The sequence below is a fragment of the Sylvia atricapilla genome, chromosome 4 (genome assembly GCF_009819655.1).
Source record: "Sylvia atricapilla isolate bSylAtr1 chromosome 4, bSylAtr1.pri, whole genome shotgun sequence".
Classification (NCBI taxonomy): Eukaryota; Metazoa; Chordata; class Aves; order Passeriformes; family Sylviidae; genus Sylvia; species Sylvia atricapilla.
Window position 1 is genome coordinate 10,750,690 of NC_089143.1, and position 19,742 is coordinate 10,770,431.

Here is a 19,742-nt window from a genome sequence, read left to right on the forward strand (position 1 = left end):
TAGCTGGTGTGTTTTTCTCTGAAATATTTTCTGATACAATAAAAAAAAAAAAAAAGGCCATCAAGCCAACAAATTCATAGTGTGATTGAATATAGTCAGTTCTGCTTCACTCATACGGTGATTATGTTGAGTAACAGCTCCCACCAGATTGATGACACCTCACAGATCTCATGCTTTGCTACAACTGAAACAATTTTGAGTGCAGCCAGGTGACTCAGTGAAGCTTGGGAGTAATGCATGTACTAAAAAGCTTTCCATTGGGTCATGATTTATTCGGTAGAGGGTGTTCTGAATAATTTTGTAATAATCACACATGAGATAGCTCTTCTTTGGTAAGAACAAGATTACATATCAGGATGAAAAGTTACGTACTCTGCTCTGTAAAGAGAAATATTAATTTACCCCTGTATCTGAAAATTACATAATACTTTAACACTGCACTAAAAACTGTAGTCTTGATTCTGCATGCTAACCTAAGAAATTTAGTGTATCAGGATTGAAATAAGAAAAAAAAGGTCTTGCTTAAGTCTACCTCAGAGTCTCTTTGAAAAGACTTTACTACATTTCCTTGGTTATTTTTGTACATTTTCCTACTTTGCTTCCACAGAAATAGGCTTTCTAGCAGTTTTCTGAATTGTGTCAGTAGAGCTGTCTTTCAAACCTCGTATCACATAAAAATGGTCTTGGTGTTGAAACTATATAATAAAATAATATGATTCCATGAATATCAACTAGAGTAAACTTAATTATTTCTGCCCTAGGGACTACATTGCAATCTGCTTGAAGAAAGACAAGTGTCCTCTCACAAAGAATTCAGTGCATGATGATCTACTTAGAAGAGGCATTTCCCTCACCAAGATGTCTCCTCAATGGTAATAGAAATAAGGGCTTGATATTTTTGATGAATGGTAGTAATACAAGAAAAATATTATCTAAATATCTTTTGCTGTTCTTTTCGTGTACCACTGCAGCTGGGACTTCACAACAGCAGATGAGCTAGGACCTTCAGATGAAATTCTTTTATAGCCATAATCAAAAATCACTGGAATTTACCACCATGCAGATTCAGCAACTCCACTGTGACTCAGGGAATTAAATCGAAATATCCTAATTTAAGAACTTGTTATTTTGATTAAAAACCAGCTGCATGTGCATCAAGAATAATACATTGGGAGGAACAGGATGCTGTATAAAAGGCATTAGCTGTTCCAACTAAACTTCACTCTGGAGAGATGAATTTTTGGGGTCACTAAGCATGCAAGGAAAACTTTTGGATGCAGAGCCAGAATTTTTTGAACGCTGAACCACATTTTTACATCATCAAAAGCTGTATTTGTTTCTCTTAGCAGAGAAACAGTTCCAGGCCTGCTGACATATAAGGCACTGTGAATTAGGACATACCTGATTTAAAGTACCAGTGACTTCAAAAACACCTGTTTTAAATTAAGTACAGCTCTTTTTATTACCAATTGGCTCTTGCCAAAGATGTGTATGGGTCTGTATCTCTCATAGCACAAAGGGAAATGTGAACTTACTCAAGCAATGGGAATGTTACAGTTGACATTAAAGAAAGCAAATTCCATAGTATACAATCACAATAAAAATGCATGATGCTTAATTAATTTTGGTAATCAGTTTTGTTATTCACTGGTTAAATTATTTTCCACATTACAGTGCACCTTAAGTATGGTTTCTAGAAACACAACACATTAATTCAAATGTAATATTATTTCTTCTTATTTACTCTGAGTATCTAAAGCAGAGGTGGTGCTTTTCCATCTATTCAGAATTTACCTCAAATCTGCATGTAAAATAATTTCAGTAATCAAAGGCTGAGACAGCTAGGCCTGTTTAGCTTTAGCTCAGAGAAGACACAAATGAGAGGGGAATTTTTAACCAAGCATACAAATAATCTAAAGGTGGGTGTCAAGAGGCTCTTCTCGGTAGTGCCAAGCAATAGGACAAGAGGCAAGGGGCAGAAACTGGTGCACAGCAAATTCCACCTAAATATGAGGAAGAACATCTTTACTGTGAGGGTGACAGTGCACTGGAACAGACTGGCCAGAGAGGGTGTGGAGTCCTCTTTTCTGGAGATACTCAAAATGTATTTGGATTCAATCCTACGCAACCTCCTCCAGGTGAACCTGTTTTAGTAGGGGGAATGGACTAGATGACCTCCAGTGGTCCCTTCCAATCCCAACAATTTTGTGTGAGATTCTGTGAAATAAACCTGTTGTAATTTTCTATTCTACCAATGATATTTAAAAATATTATCTGTTCTAAATAGAAATTATTTCAAGAAAAAGTAATGCAAGATTTAACACAATGAAACCTACCTGAAATTCCAGGCCATAGTTTTCTCTGCAGAATTCTCTCAGCTTAGGATACACATGTTCTCTTAGCGCCCTCCTTTCTGCTACTGTATCTGTGTTTAGGAAAAAGATGCTATTAACAATATTTATATAAACTCTTCTTTTAGTCAGGGATACAGATTTTTCACTTAAAAATGAACCCTTAACCCCCACAATCTCACTAATCAAAATAAGTGCTGGGATCTAATCCCCAAATTGTATGTTGTACAAACACATGGAAGTACTAGCATTTGTAACAATACATGTAAAAACACATAAATGTGTTTGTATGAGTCAAAATTATGATTCATACACATTTCAGTGTTGCAGCATATTACAATTCAATGGAGCTGAATTAGTTTTGTAATTCAGCAGTCAGAATTTCTTTATTGTTTTGACTTCTATTTAGTTTCCAGACAGGCTAATTTTACAAATAAGAAACATCATGGAAAAAAGAGATATACCAAAGATGAAAGAGATCTCAATACTTAGAAACAAATCAGTAACATGAACTAACAATATTGTCTCAAATGTATCACTTTCTTCATCATCTTTAATCTAATAGTATCTTAAAATGATTACTTATCATTAATAGCATTATTTATCTTTTGCCCAGGTGATTCCTCCTATATACCAAATACTTAGCTCTGATATCATGTTATTCTTACCATGAAAAATGACACGTTTTGGTAATGAAGTACAATATGGCAATGACACCAAAATTATTAAGTTCAGTATATCCAAGTTAATCTGAACACATTTATATAAAACATACCACTTGCCCATAAGGTCAAATGTTAAGTAAATCTGGTTAGTAATGCAATCTTGTGTAGACAATAAATTTTATTCTCTTTCACAAGACTATGATATGTGATTTTACTATATTGTAACTGAGTTAAGACCACCACTTAGCACTGTTGCTAAGTTATTTCCAAAAATAGAACATAACTGTTTTAAGCCACTAGCTCGGAGCGCCATGTGATGATAAATGAAGTGTTAACTTATGAATGATGGAGAACATCTACTGCAGGTAACTCATTATTGGTGTAACTGCACTGAAACAAAACAATAGATTACAACTGATTTGACATTTCTCATATTGTTGCAAATAAGAGACATATATGCAAATACAACAATACTTTAGAGCCACAATCAGAGCCATAGCTGATATAGCTGAGTCAGATGTCTGTTCATAGACACAGACTTAAAATGTTTTTTATCTAAAAAAACTAAGGAAGTGTGAAATCTGTAACGTAATTTATTACATCAAACTAATAATATCCTTCTCACTATTTAAGTGTATCTTTGAAATATTACACAGATGCATTGTATAATTACCACTTATTTTCATGAACAGAAAGCAATCCAGAAATGTCCAGAGAATTATTTCCCCTGAAATCTTCATCAAGGTAAAAAAAGTCTATACCAAAAGGCTCAAAAGTAGTCAGGTCTAATTCAATTTATCTAAATTACCACAGCTCTTCTTTCACAAAATTTTGATGTGGAAAAAAGTCAGAGACACTTTCAGAAAACATCCCCTGTAAGTGGAATAATGTAATACAATGTATTTGTGCTTTAATATTTTAAAATATGCTACACTTTTGTGTTCTAACAAAGATCCAAGAAGCATTAAAGTCCTTGCTACATCACAAGCTTTCCATTTGACTATCCACATGCCAGGCAAGGTAAGATCCTAAACATAAAGTGTAGAGCTTATATCCAACCTGAATGCTGCTAATAAGAAACCCTCCTCTGGGCTACATCTGGATGAGTGTAGCCTCAGTTTCTCTTGGGCAGTTTCTCTCTGACACTAAAAAGGCTGCACCAGGAGTGCTGTGCCCAGCTCTGGGCATCCCAAATCAGGAGGATGGGGAGGAAACTGCAGAGGCTACTGAGATAAGACGCCAAAGGCTATGGCCTACACAGAGAGATGGTCCAGCAAACAGAGTAAGAGGGAGCCAATACAGCCTACAACTACTTCTAAGGCATTTACAAAGATGAGGGGGCCAAGCTCTTCATGCCAGAGAGTACAACAGAGACAACAATAACATATTACATCTTGGAACTTCAGGTTGGACACCAGGAGAAGCTCCTCCATCCTGGAGCTCTTCAAGACTCAACTAAACAAGTTCAAGGTTGACCAAGTTTCTATTGACAGCACTTTAGGAGGGAGGTCAGCCCAAGTGACCTGACCTGAGTACCCCTTGCAACCTGCAGTGATCCTCAGGAGAAATTACAGGTTTGGCTTAGTTATCCAGGCTGCTTGTACATTGCCTGGGAAGACTTGCTCCTGTCCGGGCTAGTGGGAGCAAAGCTGTAGAGTAAAATAGCTGGTGCCAAGGATCCAATGTCCATGCCGTATGTTCTTCAGGGCATTTCACTTTACACTGAGCGACCCTCAATCCTCACAAACGTTTGGAATGCTCTTGGTGAAATCCTGGAGTTGTCTTCCTGTTTTTATCAAAAAGGAATCCAGTTTGTGCACACCAAGACCCCCCTATGATGTGAGTCAAAATGTATTAGATAGTGATAAAGAGATTCACTTCACTTGCAGATCTTGCTGAACACAGACACATCCTACAAATACTTAGGAATGGAGTGAAAAAACCAGCACTCTCAGCTCAGAGCTGCCTGTATTAGTACATAAAAGGGATGGATGAGTCGCTCCCTCCTTAGGATCCACAGTCATTAATTTTCTCTCATGCTTTAGTGTCTAAGTCATCCTTTCCTTGCAGAATGTTGTACACAGCTAACAAGGCTAATTAGTCAGAGGGTTGCACGATGTCAACACGGCAATATTATTCTGGCTCCAAAGCAATGGGGTTGATGCACCTTGTGATAAAAGCTAAATGTGTAGTTTGCTTTATTTGAAATACTTCAATTTTTTTACCTTCACAGTAACTGAGACCCTTAGATCAGTCAGTGATAGAACACTATATATTCTATTTTTTTTGCCTTAACATAGGTTAATTTTGGCATGTAAGTTTACGAAAACACAGAGCATCATATCTTCATGGCCAAGTAGAATAAACTCTGTTGAAAATTGACTTACTACTCAGTTACTGAGATAAACCAAAATTATTCTTGCCTTTTTAAATGAAAACAAATCATTCTTGCTTTTTAAAATGAAAAAAAATCATGACTACAGCTTGGTTATTAAGGAAGCAACAATCCACAGATATTGCTTGCAGTTATTTAAATATGACAAGAGATAGAATAGTCATACTAGGGATATGAAATATGCTAAGTTGCAGAAACAACAACAACAAAAAGGAAGTATTGGAAAAAAGCAGTATTTAAGAATAAACATAATTAAATGATAAATGGGAAATATTTTGCCTGATGTTTACAACAGATAAAACCACGTTCTCCTACTTTTTGTTTATGCCCATAGGACTCATACTGCAGAACCCTGCTGGCTCTAGTTTCAGAACTTGGTGCTATTCCCTGCAGCATAACGTGTAGAGTCTTGTTCAGAAAATGAAACAACACACTGCAGGAGTAGTGCTACTTTGTAATATCTTAAAAATGAAATAGATAAAAAATTCCTTCAACCAGAAGTGGTCTGGATAAGGCACTTGGCATACCCATTCTGTATTTTTATTCCTACCTCCGTATCTAATTGGAATTTGAGTCTGGTACTTATACTAATTAATTTTAGTAATTCCTGTATTTGAAGTAAGTTTTGAAACTTTAAGGAAACAGAAGTGTATATAGTTAAGATGAACTCCAGTAATTAGTATGGATGGCAGATAAGCGGGTTTAATTAAATATAATCTAACTTGATTTAAAGTGACAACAAATCTGTGAAGCTTGCAGTTCTTAGTAACGTCACACAGGCAAATTCCACCTTCCAGGCTGCTGCTGCAGATGAACAGATTAACTAAATTACATTCTTCTAGCAGCCAAAATGAGACAGCTGTTGTGAGATGAGCTTTCTACACCTCTTAATGCTAATTCAGATACTCAGAAATACAAAAAGTTCACAATAAACTGTAGGAATGAAACTACATCTGAAAAAAACATAAGAAAAAACTTAAAAAAAACCCCCTCAACCCTGAACTTGTCTCCAATATTTAAACAAACCCAAACCCACAAGATAGTGACTTCCTGAGTGCACATCTACAATACAAGAGCCATCTCCTGCAGATGGCTGCCTCCTAAACCATTCCATAACCACACTGTCCTGTCCACCCCTACACTTTGAACTGAGAATGTCATTTCACCCTCCTTCTTCTTATGCTCCCCAGGTTAATCCTGAGGACTGAACTGAACTAGCCACATATCCTTTTACATCTTTTCTCCTGTCCAATAAACACAACTGTTTGTGTGCAGTGTGATTTCTGAAGGCTTGTACTTCAGTCAAACCACTGCCAGTTTTCATTAGAGTATGCCAAGGTGCTGCTTCTCAGCATGAACTATTCCCATGCCAAAGTCTGACCTTCAAACACAAGCTGTTCTGCTATTAAAGTCATTTATTTTATTTTTAATACAACAAGTATGTTTTTCACTCTTGTGGTAGTAAATAGATGATGTGTGTTTATAAAGAGTTGCCAAACATTAATCTCCGGGATAAAATAAGTCATGGAACACAGCACTATTGAAGAAAATTTCAAAATGCATATGCAAGTGAACAGAAAGAGCTAACATGGGCCTGATGGAAATTGTCCATTTCCAAGCACCATTTATTCTGTCCTAAGACCAAATAGTTTTATCTTCTTGCTGGTGCTGTACTGGTCTGAGTTCAGCCACGGTGATGTGAATGACTTTTTCGTGTTACATGGGTTGCAGTCACACATTGAGTCTACTCAGTCACGGCTTGATGCAGCTGACCAAGGAGATTGCTCAGCCCCATTCTCCTGTCATATATTGCAAAGGAGATGCCAATGTGGGGACAGTGAGCCCCACTCCACCAAGCTCAAAGGAGCAGCACATTCAAGTTGACAATCTGTTCATGGAAAAGTAACCTGTGAGTAACTGTACCCATGCATGATGCGAGCTAAGGCCCTCAAGCAGAGGAAAATCATAAGCAGGGAGGGTTTTTGCCTTGCCACTCTTTACTGACAGAGGAACATTGTAACTCCCAGCTTGAGAGAGCCAGCAGGAAAATTGTTGACTGACATAACAAGTTGTGGCAGACAGCTGAACCTGGAAAAACTCAGGCAGAGGGAAAAAAAAAAAAAAAAAAAATAAAAAAAAAAAAAAGAAAAAAAAAAGCTGCTCTTGCAGCTGTTTAAGGCACCACAGAAATAAATGTCATATGGGGCCACAGAGCTGTCTAAAGGTGTCATCTCCAGGCAGTCACCCAAGAAAGAGCAGCTCCTTGTACACATGGAAGAAACAATTTCTGTATCACTGCCTCCATTCTTGGAGTTCTCGTGCTTCGCAGTGGGTCAGGACAGACTCACTGGAGGTTTTCCTCATGGCTTTCAGCCCACTTCTCTGCTGCCATAGTCTCCTGCCCAATTCACACCGTTACATTTATTAACACCTAATGTTGGAGTCTCTCCTGTGACTACGGAAGCCTTGGATGACCAGTGAACTTCTGATCTAGTCCTGAATACCCTTCCACAAACAACAGCCCACTAAGATGCCCAACTATTTGCTTTTTCTAAGTTTTCTGAAGGCTTATATTTGATAGAAGGGTAGAACAGATTCTTGCCACAGGACTCTTTTTAATGCATTGCAATAGTAAAAAAAAAAGTGGATATTTTATAACCATTATCTATTAACTGCAGTGAGAATTTCTTCACTTTAGTTATCTAAGGTTAAAAATTACTTCACAGAAGTGCCAAGAAAGAAGTGTCTGCCAAGCATCTTAGTGCTAGTACATTCTTGACTCATGACTGTTCAACTGAATTACTCCTTTCAAACTGCCCTTTTCACTGATAATGCACAACAGCATTGTGTATTACCTGCACTACTAAAAAGTTCAAATACTAGGAGGTAACATGTCCCTAAATATTATGGAAAACTTGTCTCTGAAAATAATACCATGATAAGTAATATTAATTTCTATAGTGTCTTTTCTCTCAGAGCATTTTGCAAGCAATAAGTGAGTTTGAATCATGTAGCAGGTAAGAGAAGGAAAAAATACTTGAGCTCCTTACTACCCATGCCTTCCTAGAAAATGAACTCCATAGACACGGTTGTCATTTTTTTCCCTTGGAGTTTCTGTGAGGAGAGAGCATTAGAATAGACATCCAAAGCTTCCCAAGATTATGTCGACCAGGAATGGGAACAGGTTGGTCTGGGTAAATTCTCCGAGTGTCCCTTCCCCAAACAACAATGCCAACCTTAAGATTTTTATTGGCTCTCTGGGAGGCAAATAAGAAACTGGACAGACTGAAGACCATTAATTAATTCAGCTAAACCCCACAACTAACTAACTATCCAAATAAATTCTGATTAGCAAAACACTGCAACAATACTGTGGTGTTACACAGCTGTGTGCCCTCACTCCACCTGATGGTCGGAGCTCTCTCACCAGATGTGCATGAAATCTGTGTGACTCAACCTTCTCAGTTCTTAAAAAAACATAAATACAAGACTGGACTAAGCATTTCAGCCCAAAGGAATGTCTGCTTGTCATGGAAGTCAGAAGAAATAATGAAAAATAACATTAAGAGGGTAAGTAATTCTGAAATGTGTCTCTCAAGGAGGAAGAAATGACAGGATGTGATTACAAATTTGTGATCTACACCAGAACATTTAAACAAACACACTTTCGAAACAAAAGACCTAACTAGGCAAGATTCAAAATGCAAGGTGTAATTATAAGCCTAAAACTTCCAGTTGTGGCAATTACCTCTTCTTTTTTAGCCCCCATCAAACAATACCTGATTTTAAATGAGGCATAGTTTTCTCTGAAATGTTCCATATTGTCAGTTCAGTAAAATGACAAATGTAAAAACCCCACATGCACAGTAAGTAAACATATGCAATATGCATTTTTAAGTTATGCTTTTAAAATTATAATGGCCAGATTTCAGTGTCACTTTATAAAATACCCCGCATCTTGACTAATATGCTTAACCAGTGCCACCTATTGGTTTAACGGTAACACTCAATTAAAAAAAAGTATTTGGCTAGTAAAAGCAGAGTAGTCGAGACCCATGCTAAAATACAGAATTTAGGGGAAACTGCAGTATTAAACTGAAGAAGGGAAAAAGCAGTTCCCATATCTAAATAACAAGATTCAAATTTTCATTATTCACAGAATTGTTTTCCCAATTTGAAACAAGTGTTGGTTTCTGACAGTTCTATTTTGTGCGCAGCGTGCTTTTATAAAGCAAATTTGGAATTGGTTCTAGAAGTTGGTGAAGTTAATGGAAAGATCTGCTAATCTCAGCAGGTTTTAAATGAAGCTCTACATTTGGCATGTCTTGAAAGCCTGTATCTTTTGATACCTTACTGACTTCTGCAGAGTCTGCATGAAATCTCTCAATCCATAAATAAATCAACTAGTAAACAAACCGTACATACCCTTGTGTCACTCTAGTGGTGATGAAATGGATGAGGACTCTGAAGCAGAATTTTACCTCAAAACGTGTCCTAATTAACTAACCTCACATTACCCCTTGGGAACACAGAACCCTTATACATAGATGTCCATAAATAAAACAAGGAGAGTTAGGTTGACCTGGAATCCTTTCCCAAGCCTGCATATTCTCCCTGGACTGCTGCTTGGGTGCAGAGGTGTCCTTGTGTCCCCTGACTGTGATTTGTGGCAAACACGCCTGCACACAAATGCCACAAACAGCAGGAGCTTCAGTGACACCGCAGGTTGAAGGCAGAATCTCTGCACGGGGAGAGCTTTTTGTGCACTGAAAACTGTGCAAGTGGAAACATTCAAAAATCTAATCCTTTCATTTAATAAAGCAAGTTAGGAAAAGCTCCTGAAAATCTGACAATTTGCAAACCATTATTGTCATACAATTAAATGATGTGACAGCAGAAACTGAAGACACAGCACATTCAGAAAGACTAAAATTAAGTCTGAAAATTATCTCTCCAGAGCACCAAAGGTTATGAAAAATAAGCCCTGGAAAACAAGGCCTGATAGGACAAAAAATTGCTACTATTAAAATTAATGTGAAAGAAAAACTTCTTATGAAATCTAAAGGAGTCTGAATGAGTTGTGGAAAAACAAATAACAGAGGATGGAAATAAGGGCCTGCGCAGTAACAAAATTATGGATGGAAATCCCATTGATTCATTGAGAGGTGTCAACTCACACTTCAAAAAATTATGGCATTTCCCAGAAAGCAGAAAAAAAGGCTTGCAACACTGGAAAATGCTTATAACAGTTAAGTTATGTGTACTGCAATAGCTTTGCTACTTTTTTTCTCAAGACACTAGACCAAAGAGAAAACCATCAGGGTGCGTTACTAAGGCACTTAAGGTAATGAGGCTGTGGCAGTCAATAGAGCAAAGGGATATCACAGACACTCTTCCTCTGAACTGTAAGTTCAAGTGCTGGAAGAGAATGAAGTAGTATGTTGTAGGCTTTGAGAAGCAGAGCCCTAAAAAACCACAAGAAAGCCAGTCTCATAAAAGCACACACTTATTTCACAGGACAGTCTGTTACAGGACCATTAAATACACCTCATTCTGAAGATAACTCCAATAAACACTCTTATGTGATTTTGCATCTGGCATTACTGCAAAACAATGGAAGAGCTTTGCAAGCACTGTTGGCTCCCCAGTAAATTTGCACTTCCCTTATCTAAATTTTCTACTTTAGGTGCACGAGTCATGGAGTTCCAATCCAACGTTTTCCTTAAATCTGATGCAATACAGTCACAGTTTGGGTCACTGCAAAACTGGTGAGGTTAGTTGGGCCAACTGGAAAAGCACGACTGATAAATGTAGTCTACTGTGTGGGCTTCAAGTGAAAGATGTAAAGACTGTTACGCCAGAAGATGAAAAAGTCTCAAACCTGACATTTCTGGGTGCAGAAGCACCCACATAAGAATAAGAGTTGCTGCTTGCTATCAGTGCAGTAGGTTTGCATCAACACAGTAGGAGTTTTCTTTGCAACAGATGTTTTTTCTTGATGCTAAATGGAGAGGATTAAATAACATCACTGAACAGTCAGAATAGCTCATGGCTGTTGTAGAAACTGTTATCAAAGATGAGTAAATGAAATGACAACCCCAGCAAAGGAGAGCAGCTGCAAGAGGGCATTAAGCCCAGGACAATGGGACTACATGAGGAAGGGATGCCAGAAACTCCACTACAGCTTGCCTGAGGAAGAGGATCTCAACTGATTTTAAAAGACTACTTCACTTACTGACAGCCAATTTCAGCCTAGGTATTAACATCCACTTACAGGGCCTATTTTTAAACTGAGAATTCCAGGTAGGGTCTGCACTGAAACTCATTGACCATGGCCAAATAATTTACAAAGCTGGCTCATTTTGATGGATTATGTAATGTCTGAGAGGCAAACAGTGATTGACACGTGAAGGAAGAATGATTTATCAGACCTCGTTCTCCCTACCCTTCCAATTCTAATGATTCATCTAAGCATTATTTTTAGTCAAGATTATATAACCCAGTCAAAAAGGCCATTTATAATAATTCTAAAATGTATCTGTTTTTAATCAGTCAACTGTCCTTCTGCTGCCTTGATTTTCCTAGCTATTGCTTTCTTGCTCTAGGTTTTATTAATTTCTTCTGCTTGCTAATCACATTTTGTTGATTATATGTAAAAGTAACAGTAAATTTGCAGTTTAACCGTCTTGAGGACTTAGTAATTGAAAAAGGACGACACATGTTCTAGTCATTTCAAGAAGCAGCTGTAGTTGAAACAAGTATAGTTTCTCACAAATACCTTATACAAATACAATAACGAAAACAATATTTAAAGAAAACTTCCAAATGGCATACTAATTTAATTATTCAGTGACTGAACTACAGCATGTTTCCCAGATTAGCACTTCAAAATTACTTTAGCCATCCTCCCCAACTCTTTGCTCTTATTTTCCTGATAATAATACCCAATGAGTTCTAATTGCCTTTAAAGCAGGATAAAGACCTTCTGTGATGGTCTTAATAGCAGTGTAGAACCTGGCTGAAAAGGTGGACTTGATTTTATTTCTATTTCTTGCACTGCCAGATGCTATCAGCCTCAGTGCCTGCAATGGTATTTGCCCTTTTGCCCCGAAATAGAGAAAAATGAATCTTTTATCTGCCACACCTACACACAGTTAAAGGCAACTGAATATATAACTGGAGATTTTGTTTGAAACTATCCTGAATTTACATAATGACTGGAAGGAGCTGATTGTGGCATTAACATTAGAACAATATATCAGCAATAGAATTACTTAATAGAATTATATAATATTATACATGGTTGATTATAGAAAGCGTAAAATAGAACACTTTTAATTAAAACAGGTAGAGTGTAAAGAGATTATTTGCATTTTAATCTCTGTTTTTTTTTTTTTTTTAAAGGAGGAATAAATGATTAACTATGTTTTCTACAGGTCTTCTGTCCTCTTTTGAAAAGTATTCTTAAGTCATTGACTGACATTAAACAAATCAGACCAACAAATCACCGTATAAATAAGAGAAATCCTGTAAATGAGTCTCCTCCCCTGGTTCATAAATAAATCACAAAAGCAAAAGCTGTAATATGAGCCACAACATTAAAGACACATCAGAAATGCCTCATTTTCAGAAAAGCTTTACCTGAAACAAGCAGGCCACACATCAATGAGAAAATTATCATTATGGGAGTTTATTGATTTATATTATCTGTCTTTGGTATGGATGCTCATATTGAATTCCTGGCATGGTAAAAGGATGAGGAAGAAGAAACTGGATTTGAAAAATTTGTGAATAATTGTTGCAGCACCCCTCTTGTTGAGGAGAGTAGAAATGATTTGAGACACAGACTTCATGTTTATCACAGCATGGAAAGGTTCCTGCTTAATTCCTGTTTACAGCTCAGCCATCCTGACTCCAACTATTCACTGACTTTGGCTGCAACAAGCTCTTACTGTAGGTGTTTCCCTTGCAGCTTCTGACCACTGGTTATTTCCTGCTAAACTCTGACTCCAGGTACTAGCTTTCAGACTCGGACTGCAGGCTTTTACCTGGCTAGACTTTGACTGAAGGTTCCAACAACAGGTTCCAACTGCAGACCCAGACTGATCTCATAGTGATTCTCTCTCCCCAGGATCCTTCTTCATGATTCTCCCGTTCCCTCTTCCTTAAGGTTCCCTCTCCTTCACTGTTCCCCCATTAGTTAACCCACACCCTTTTATCACACTGATCTTTACTGCATATAGCTGTGAATTATCAGGGTGAGGCTGTATTGGGCATTAACACAGCTGTTACTTACCAGGGGAGAGGTCACCTGTATTCTCTTCTACAAATAATTACATACACCAGTTACTGAAAGTTACTGAAACTCATTCTAAACCAGGAAGTTTTCAAGAAATCTTTTACTTTTACAACAAAATTACTTTTGGTAATTTTATTGACTAATGAGCTTATTTTGCCTCGTATATACTGCTTGTAAGCATGACCATAGTGCTGCTGAATGCACATCACTGCAGTATGCTGTGCAGTCTGCTTTCCTGTGTATTTTCTTAACTGGCTTGGAGACAGCTCATGTAGAGTGAGATAATCTGTCAAGAATGGCACAGGTATGTTTGCTCCTGCTTCAGACAGGAGAACAGATCCAAAAGCTTCAAGAGGTCCCTTGCAGGCCCTGTAGTCTGTGATTTGCACAACAAAAAAGGACTAATGACATAGCTGTCTAAGGTCCCTCGGACCTCTGTTACAGACACACACACCTGCTTTAGATGGCATGCCATGGAATCAATGGCATTGACTTTGCTCACCCCAGATGGCTTAGTTCTTTATAATCTCACGTTGGAAAGGACTTCCAACATCTCAAAATAAATCATGATCCAAATTTGGTAGTGTTCTCCTTTCACTTATTTTTTCATCGTAATGTTTGCTAAAACATTACTAGTTAAAGACTAAATAAGAATTTCACAAATAACATTGCTATATATCATACCTATACTACAATAACTATCTCAACACCTGTTTCAGTTTGGAAATTCATAAAGCCAAGACGAGACTGTGAAGATACTCAATTGCTAGTAGGATGAAACGGGTTCTATTAATAAATATTTACAAGGGTTTAATCATACCACAGAGGAGTATTACTATACTGAAGACTGCAGCTGTGCCACCCCAGGAAATGCTAGGAGCAGGCTGAACAAGAGTATTTGACAGGCTCTGACAGTTTGAAACTTGACCTGTTTAGCTATTTGATCATTCCCTGTGATTGATACACAGAACAGCATGAGTCTGGATTAAGTTCAGTGTGGAAGTCCTGCCATTTGCTAGTCTTTCCAGTTTCTGGCAGGAACTGTATTTTGAACACTGATGAATCTAGTCTCTAAGGGTGACTTTTTTCTCTCGTGACAGAGGGAGTTTAAGACCAGGTCAAAGACAGATGGAGCTATTTAATTATGGTGGTAATGAGGTGGCTTACAAAAGTTGCATTTGGTACATGTCCTCCTTAGCCAGCACAACAGTGTGCACATGGTATGCTGCACTGATTTGGGCCTTCTTAGTATTTACTCAACTACTGCTTATTACTGCTTGTTTTCAGCTATCTGTGGTTTACCTCTACTCCCCCTTTGGACTACAGATTTTGTAAGTAAAAACTCTCTGATACAAACCCTATATTACTAAGAGTAGTGTCAGGCCTTATTTTAGAGAAGCACTGACACAACCATGATTAAACTGTGCTCTCTAATTCTGTCTATTATTATCCTTCTTTAATTAAAATTCCAGTAAGGGGATAAAGCAGTTTTCTTGAACAGCGCTGCCTATATTAAAACCTGCCAGATTTCTTTGTAATCCATGCACATGACTATTTATGATACTATATTTATATCTACCACCTTCAATATATTAAAACCTTAAATTACTGTAGGTGGATACTACTAATGTATTATTACTGCAGCCTGAAAGGATATCACATCACAAAATACTTTTTCAGCTGCTAAACTCAAAGAAATTTCATTTGTTTTAGATGAGAAAATTACTACTTTGGGCACTGCCCTCATATCTTGAATTAGAAGTTCAGTAACTCCTTGAATTTTTCTTTTTGTGACATATATTATAAAATTCTCCAAACAAAACTTAAAATGTTATGTAGGATTTTCTCTTGTGTGTTCACAAATCTGTGGACACATGCCCACACAGTCACGTATGCAAGTTTCTTAAGAGGAATTATTTTGCTGCATAAGCTTAGAGACAGGATGCCACGCTATGCCATTATGTACCTTTTGTACTACACTGCTCTTATGTGATTACACAAATCCCACCACAGGATACACGTGGCCTCCTCGAAACAGCCTTGGAAATCCTCTTCAGCTTGCTGCCCAGCAGACTGTTGCTCAGCTGAGAGGTCAGCCCACTGCCCTTGACCAGGCAGGAAAGAAGCTCCCCTCTGTTGGGCAGGAAAGGCACTGGGACCTTGGCTGCTTGGTGCTGTCTCTCATTTAAAGGTCTCATACTTTGCTGAGGGAGTAATTCACAATAAGAACACGACTCAACACCACCGCTGTTCATCATCTAATACATTATTTGAGGAATTAATATCATACGGAATTTGGACACTTGTTTCATTGTTCCTCACTGTACTTAGAAACTGTGTCAAGGGTCAGGAAACTCCCCTTCATCACTGAAAGAAAACCATTCTTCCCCAAGAAGGAGACATGGTCTACAATGCAAATACATCTGAAGAAATAAAGCAACATTTGCCAAGTTAGAAAGAAAAAAAAAAGAATTTGTATGCTCTGCTTTGTTTTAATATTATTTCTTCAACACTATGAAAAGCAGTCATACTCCTCTGTAATAATGTGAATAGCATTCAACAAAATCTAGGCAGCTCTTCAGTATTGCCAGAAATACAGCCTTGAGTGATTCCCTTTGAACATACTCAGTTCTCACAAGAGCACTGAGCACTACCAGCAAGTTTGAATATAGTCTATGACAGTGTGACTTGAGTGTCACACATCCATTTATCATCCTACACAGTTTAGAGTATTTTATATAATTTATGTATATGTGTGCATAAGTGTGTACAGGCTACTATAGATACACAAAATCACAGAAAATTACAATTTTAGGATTTTTAATATTAAAAATAATGGACATGTGGTCAGAAGTTTTAAGTAGATAGTGTAAATACCTAACCCATTTGAAGCTGAGAACTCCAGGTGTTGCTACCAGGAAGATGACTGAGTTTCATGTAATTTTGCTTACTTCTAAACACCAAGAAGTCACAAATCCAACAAATTACGCAGCTTGCTCTTTTACTAAAATATCCCCACCCAACACCTCTTGATTATAGTATTGTTGCCAAATGCACATCCTACCTTTTGAGTACATGAATGAAAATTCTGTTGAAAATTAAACAAAAGTTCTCAGTGTTACCATTTGCACATTTGGTACATTTAGAGCAAATCCTTAGCTCAATCCACAGGCTATATAAGCAGATAATGCACATGAAGAGCAGTTCTTTTCACACAGATTGTCAGATTATTACAGTCTTTTGAGTTTATCTGTGTGAAAGAATAACAGGAACAATAATGGCTTGAGGATCTACTTAGCAAAAAAACATCTTGTAGTGGCTGGTCCTGCCTTGCAAAAAAAGTTAAACCACACATAAGACTTGGTCATACAGTCTAAAGGAAAGACTGTTCTCGCTTTTTGCTCAACCACACCAACAATGGAGTTGTTTCACAGCACAAGAGAAAAGTGAAAATTATACACAGAAGCAGAAGTACTTAAAATGGCAGGTTTCTTTCCTACTTAATAACTGTTGGTATCTCTAACCTCTGAAATAAGGAGGACTTCCTGAAATAAGATGTATTTCAAGTCAAGGTTCACACCAAAACTGGGTACTTGAATGATTTTTCTCCCCCAGACTCTGAGATACTTTATCTCTAAAACTATTGAACTCTTCCCCCTCCCCAAGCAAGTGGTAGCTTGTTTTTTGACTCTTAAACACTACAGTGATGTGCGTCACACAAAACCATAAATAGGTACAAAATTAGGTAACCAGAACTAACATTTAGCACAAAAAAAGTCCTGGAGTTATTTGTCTCCACATCTCCGCAACACCTCCTTTGCAATTTCATACACTTGAACATCTGTGGTTTTCTTTAGCTAAGGAATAAATTCCACTCAGATTATATAAAATTGACTTTATAAAAAGATCTTCATGTAACATATCCAAGTGGGGACACCATATGGTACTTTGGGACTGGTCAGAACGGACCATCATTAACTAAGCATTATTCTGGCTTTTGAATATCTTTCCACTTTAACATTTCCTCAATTATATTTTCCTTAAGGAAAACAATATTTCAGGAAAAAAATGATATAACAGATCTCGAACATGCTAAAAATGCCAGATTATGCCTTTCTGTTATCACATATGGCAATAACTTTGTAGTTAAAGCAATCATAATTCTTCATCTGTTTTATCTACCATCATGTTTTAAACTACAAATTCAAACTACATAACTTTTTTTCTTTCACATGTACGTCAACATAGATAAAACCACGTGTCATTCCTGCAGAGTAGCCTACAACAACAGGTCCAAATGAAAACATTGGTAAGACCTGTTTCTGAAGTCATTATTTAACTCTTCTCTAGTCAGCAAAACAAACTGCTGGTGGCAATTTTGCTTTATGTATCATGAGAATATAAGTAAATTTGACATTGAATACTTGCTTCACTAGAATTGAGTGTTTTTCAAATTAATACAATGTTCTGGATGATACATGTCAATGGAAATAAACTTAGGTGAAAAACTGAATAATAAATCAAGAAAACTCAAAGTCATTCAATAGCATAAGACAAGGAAACCTCACTTCAACAATTAATGGGGAAGCTGGTGAAGTTCCAGCTGTACAGGCTGGTTTATACTGTGCTCGAACAATGTAATCTTTAAAGTGGTGGTAATATCAGTAGTATCTTCTAATAGAAAAAGATTTTCATTTTATATTTCCGCATGTATACATAGGACTTCACAGTTAAGATTGTTAATCATGTCATAACTAGTAGCTGGTTTAACAGTTTTTAAAAATGTTACTAGAGGCACAGAAACCATGATGGCTTGTTTAAGGCCTTTTCATGATCTCATCAAAGTTTGTTGGTTGTATAACAGAGGGTTTTAATAGGCTAAAAATGGCTGAAAACTCAAAATCCAGTAACAGCAATCCAGCACTGGAACTTAGGGAGCATGCAAGGGTGCTGCTTAGAGGAGGGAGCAGTATGTAGCTGAAAGAGTGGCTGGGAAAAGGATCATCCTTACCAAATGAAGCGCTAGGTACAACGCTATTTACACTTTGAGGTAAGGCTGGCTAACACCACCTGTGGCAGGACACACTCAGGCTCTATATAAAGGTATTTTCATCCTGTCTGCAGTGGAACCACCTGTGTGTAGGATTTGGCTTTATACACATCCCTTGTCAGTGCATTCATTTGTTTCTGCTGATTACTAAGGCATCTTCACAACTAAAACTCCAAGGGCTCAGAGTAAAAAAAAAAATCCATGTCTTAACTAATTGATGCAATAAGAAGACTGTAAGTCAAACTAGCAAAGGGCTGATTTCCCCAGTTTGAGAAGAACCAATAAGATTTCAAATCTTCAGAGTTTTGACTGCTTGTTCCAATTCACTGGATTTCATTTTCAAGAAAAATTCCTAACTCCATTTCAGGCACCAGTTTCAACGAGAGCTCATAATATTTCCTTACACCACCACACAACTTCTTGAAACAGCCAACTTTGGAACTCATATAATTTTCTGTTTGAAGTAATGACAAGAATAATTGGAATCTATGTTCTGAACCTATATAGGGCTGATATCTCAGTTCCATGTAATGGAACCTTATGGGAGTTTATACCTGTTGTTTTTCACATTAATTGTATTAATGGCAGGCATCTACACAGACACTACTGAGTAGCAGAGAAACTGTTATTAACTGACTTGCTGTTAACAGTTCACAGATTTCAACATGGAACAGTAAAGCACTTATTACAATCAGGCAAATATGACTTACTTTTCTTATCACTTTGAAGTAATGAAAATATCTTGAGAAAACCAAAACCAGTAAAAATCGTCACCCTCTCCTAGCCAAAATACCTATTTAAATGCATATTTCAAAATATTGCTGATTGCTTATATCTATTGAAATGTGAAAACAGATTTCTTTGTATTCAAATAGTAGAGCAACTTTCATGTTTCTAAAGATCTGGTCATTTTCATTGATATGAAGATAGATTAATTGATATCAACAACTTGACCAAGACAATACTAACTACTAGAGGAAAA

At 37.2% G+C, this 19,742-nt stretch overlaps 1 protein-coding gene across 1 annotated transcript in view; it reads right to left on the reverse strand.

The window, feature by feature from the left end:
• The window catches only part of NWD2 (NACHT and WD repeat domain containing 2), a 34,108-nt gene extending 29,402 nt beyond the window's left edge, over nucleotides 1-4,706 (reverse strand). Inside the window, exons 1-2 of the mRNA XM_066317567.1 lie at nucleotides 4,626-4,706; nucleotides 2,337-2,555 (exon numbers count right to left, since the gene is read on the reverse strand). Of these exons, the coding sequence (XP_066173664.1) occupies nucleotides 2,337-2,555; nucleotides 4,626-4,706 (300 nt within the window). The remainder of the gene's footprint in view (nucleotides 1-2,336; nucleotides 2,556-4,625) is intronic.
• Nucleotides 4,707-19,742: the final 15,036 nt, after the last annotated feature.